The sequence below is a fragment of the Notolepis coatsorum genome (genome assembly GCF_963971535.1).
Source record: "Notolepis coatsorum genome assembly, chromosome: 5".
Lineage (NCBI taxonomy): Eukaryota > Metazoa > Chordata > Actinopteri > Aulopiformes > Paralepididae > Notolepis > Notolepis coatsorum.
This window is the reverse complement of record NC_140169.1, coordinates 46905652-46910651: the sequence shown is the minus strand read 5'-3', so window position 1 is coordinate 46910651 and position 5000 is coordinate 46905652. Positions and strand designations below refer to the sequence as shown.

The following is a 5000-nucleotide window of genomic DNA, read 5'->3' as shown; positions in this document are numbered from 1 at the left end:
CAAATCATAAACCGCAGTTAAATCTAATGTTAAATAATGTAATGGTTGAGCAGGTGGAGGAAACTAAGCTCCTAGGAGTTACTCTAGTGAACAAACTATCATGGACGAGACACATAGAATCAGTGGTGATAAGAATGGGGAGAAATATATCGGTAATAAGGAGGTGTTCAGAGTTTTTAACACCACAACTAACCAAACAAGTCATTGAAACTCTAGTACTTTCACATCTTGACTATTGCTCAATGATTTGGTCAGGGGCAAACAAGGGAGACTTGGGAAAGTTGCAGCTGGTTCAAAACAGAGCAGCTTGGCTTGCCCTAAGCTGTACATCACGTTGTAATGTTAAAGAAATGCATGTCAAGTTCTCCTGGTCGACAGTCCAAGAGAGGCTGACGGTATCACTCCTTGTCTTTTTAAGAAATATCAAGCTGATGAGTCATCCTACGTGTCTATATAGGCAATTAACACCCAGCTCTGAAATACACACATACAAGACGAGACACGCCACAAGAGGGTGCTATACACACATACAAGACGAGACATGCCACAAGAGGGTGCTATCAAGTCCCTGAAGCAAAAACAGGGTCAATGCAACGAAAAGTGCTGTATAGAGCCATGACTGAATGGAACAATTTGCCTGATTATATCTCTAAAGAAAAAACAAAATCAAGTTTCAAACGACAATTGAAGAGGCATCTAGAAACCCAAAGATCGTAAGTTAATGACACAGCAGGGCACACGTTTTAGCACACAAACACACACACACACACACACACACACACACACACACACACACACACACACACACACACACACACACACACATGATTCATTCTTCTCTTTTATTTTCATTTCAGGTAGTTGTACCTTAACACTTTCAGTGCCCATCACGTCATATCACGTTTTATCAGCCCAATGCCTGAATGCCCACAACGTTTATTAGCGTTTTATTTTTTTATTAGCGATCTGAATTCATATTTCATCAACCGAGTCTCCCGTTGGTATGCAGCCCCTGTAGGAGCTCAGATGTGAAAAAAGCGCCCCCTATCGTCTCCCAGATGGTAATGCACCCTTTTGGAATGGACTCAATGAAAATGGATGAGAAAAGAAAAATCCGGAATCCACATTTTACTTCTCAGGCATGTAACCCGATCCGATCGGATTCATTGTGGACCCTCAGAACAGCGTGGAATACATATACAGTATGTAGCGTTGGATCAATAAAAGCGATCGATATTTGGAATGGCGATCAGGAATTGGAATAATCTTTTTGGATAACATCTGATCTCAGGTAAGGAATCTATTTTACCAGTCTTAGGATAATCAGACCTGTTTTCACGGAGATATAAGCTTTTCCCCTATGTGTGTGTGTGGCTGTGCGAGCGATCAGGAAATAAGAGAATCGATTTTTCAGATCGCCTATATAGCGTGCATACGTACACATATACTATCGATAATCTAGCGTTTATTTGAAAACGATTCATAAATAGGCTGAAAAATTACAACGTTTTTGTGTATTTTAGAATATTCCAGTAAACGTCTTTTATCATGGAATATTTATATTTTCCTTGAAAACGAGGGCTTTTCAAAATGCTATCAAACGAAAATGAACCGATAAAAAAACAATCCGCTTCGACAATGTTGACTGGAAAACGAGTCATTGATAAGCGACGGGCAGATTAGCCATAATTTAAAATATAGATTAGGCATTTTAACGCTAACATTGAAGTGGATGGTGGGCATTCAAGCACTAAATCGTGCGCCCCCTGCTGGCACTGAAAGTGTTAAGAGCATTGAAGGCTGGCATCTGTAAATGCAGATATAAGTACTTTACTCTTATTTTATTATCATTATTATTATTATCATTATTGCTTTCCAATTAAATGAAAATCAGAAAATAAGTGGTATATGATGGAAAATATGAAAGTCAATGCTTGAAGGAAAATGGACTTTGGAAATCATTTTTCATTCTATTTATTTACTGTTCTGTAAAAGTCTTGTTGAATGTAATGTTTTATGTTTTGTGTTGACCCAAGGAAGACTAGTTGTTGTCATGCAACAGCTAATGGGGATCCTAATAAACTCAATAAACTAAATAAACTCAATGCATACAACATAGATACATAAATACAGACAATTAATATTCCTAAGTATGGATTCTATTTAGAGATATGATTTGAGCAGTTCCTCTTTCAGTGATTTTTTGAAGGTTGTGAAGGATTTGGACAGTTTTAGACTCTCGTCGAGCCCGTTCCAGATCTGCACGCTATACTTAGGCACATTTGAGTTTTCTCCTCTTGCCAAAGATAAGATGCCTATTTCTTGTGTTGTGGATGTGCAGTGGACCGCAGACTGGGACAAGCTCAGACAGTCTGTGATTCATCTGGTTTACAACTTGATACATAATTGATGCATTTTGGTGTAGGTTGAAATCAGCAAGCCTCAGGAGACCAAAGCGATGGAACATAATAATAATAATAATAATAATAATAATAATAATAATAATAATAATAATAATAATAATAATAATAATAATAATAATAATAATAATAATATAATAATAATAATAATAATAATAATAATAATAATAATAATAATAATAATAATAATAATAATAATAATAATAATAATAATAATAAATTCAATTTGTACCGCACTTTACATTTGTAAAAATCTCAAAGTGCTACAGGAGATAAAAACAAAAAGTTAAATGAATAAAACAATTCAAATGAATGAAACAACCAATGAAATGGAAGAACATAAAAATAAAATAGATTAAAATAATGAAAAAAAAATGAATAGAAGTAAAAAATAAAAGTAAAAGAAAAATTCATGCAAAAGCCTTGTTAAAAAGAAATGTTTTTAGGCCTCTTTTAAAAGCCTTGACAGACTGTGGTGCTCTCAGGTGGACGGGGAGAGCATTCCACAGTCTGGGTGCGGCAGAGCAGAAGGCTCGATCGCCCATGGTGTGCAGCTTAGTCCTGGGGGCTTTGAGGAGGTAGGATAGTCAACTACAGTGAGGAAATCTCCATCTCTGCTTATTAGCAAACTACAAAAAAATTCTCATCCAAAAGTAGTAGATAGATAAATAGGTCATACGGTTATGGACTTTACTACATTATTATATTTCTATGGTTATGGACTTTACTACAGTATTATATTTCTATGGTTATGGACTTTATTACAGTTGCATTGGACTCTGTGCTGATTGGCTGACAGCCCAGGCTCCTACACGGATACTTGATGCTGATAGGCTGACAGCCCAGGCTCCTACAGGGATACTTGATGCTGATAGGCTGACAGCCCAGGCTCCTACAGGGATACTTGATGCTGATAGGCTGACAGCCCAGGCTCCTACAGGGATACTTGATACATTTGAATTGACGAGGGAAACCGTTAATGACAGTAATTATACACTGCTTGTGATTTTGCCATATGTATCAATAGTTAAGGTTGCCATGGTAACAGTAATACATTCCAGTAGCCTACTGGCTGCGTCTGCAGGGCGGGTTGGTTTTATATTATTTTATATTATTTATTTATTATATTATATTATTTTATATTATATCACACAGGCTTTGTGTTGAAGGACCTCAAAGGACACCATGCAACACATGTTCAGTCCTGACCCACGAAAAGGCCCTACAGTACAAGAGTACAACTATTACAGGTTACAGCTACTGTAAATGCTGTAGTTTCACATTATATTAAGGGCGTTTTCACACCTGTAGTTTGTTTGCTTTGTTCCGATTCAGGGAGACACAGGGACTATAATGATACAATGTTGCACTTGTCCCTTAGTTCGTTTGTGTTCACACGGCTGTGTTAACAGCGGACCAAAACAAGCGCACGCGCGAGCAAACTGTCACTCACTGGTCAGATTTTGGGGTCTCCAGGTAGACTAATGTTTATATTTCAGTGCAGTGGTCTGTAGCCACTCACACTACCACCGAAGCTCCCCCCTCTGATGGAACAGTCCAGGGCGCGTGTGCGTTGCGTCACAATCCGTGGGCAATCTGCGCATGTGCATGGGGAATAACTGCTTAAAAACTGGCTTTTTCGCTGCCGATTTAGTTCTGATCGATTAGGAATGGCTCTCCAGCACCCCCACAGCCGTAGCTGCAACCACGTACATCACGGCTCTCATCCACATTCATTCATTTGCTCCCCCCACTCTCTCCTCCCCGATTTCAATGTAGCGTGGAAGTGTAGTGGTCTATAGCACGTTAACTTTACACATCCAGCCTAAAGACCTGATCCCGCCCACAATTCAATGCGAAAGCGTCATCATGCAGCGCGTATACAGTACGGCAAGTGAGTTGTGGCGGTTTGTTAAGTCGATTGCATTCTCACAGCGTACGAGTTGCGTCGGTTCGGTTGGAAGTGCGCCGAGACCACCCTCTCTAGGTGGTCTCGGCCCGCTTGTTTTGTTCCGCAACAGAATGCGATTGCTGTGTTCACATATGCCCAACTGAACCGAAATAGGGGGTAAACGCTCCAGGTTTCGGAACAACAGCTCCAAACGAGCCAGGTGTGAAAAGGCCCTTAGATTCAAATGTATTGTTGTCATCATGCAGCCAAATACAGTACGAAAATAAGTTGTTGAAGGTGATTAAACTGGATATAAAATATATAAAGTAGTACTACTGAGTAATAGTGCTAATCAGATGTATGTAGAAAGTTGTAGTATTGATATGTACAGTGATACAGGTATAAAGACACTATGGTAGTAAGTCATACTGGCCAGCAGTGTAACTAGTAAGAGGAGGTAAGATATATGTACAGATATAGATATATAATAGTATCTACAGATATGTAAAAAGGATTATATGCCTGCCTGCAGTCAGAACCAATCAGAGAGCTCCTAGACACCTGCAGTCAGGACCAATCACACGTCTCTAAATACATGTTCCATACAGTCACTATGTAGTGAGTGCAGATGGGTGGATAGATGGGTTGATAATGGCTGCCTCTCTCTCTCTCTCTCTCTCTCTCTCTCT

At 39.1% G+C, this 5000-nt stretch overlaps 1 protein-coding gene across 1 annotated transcript in view; it reads right to left on the bottom strand.

Moving 5' to 3' along the window:
* Positions 1-5000, bottom strand: part of ptchd4 (patched domain containing 4) — a gene marked incomplete at its 3' end in the record, with an annotated part of 110137 nt that overhangs the window by 104213 nt on the left and 924 nt on the right. The window contains 1 exon segment of the mRNA XM_084314076.1: positions 3186-3354. Within this exon segment, the coding sequence (XP_084170202.1) occupies positions 3186-3354 (169 nt within the window).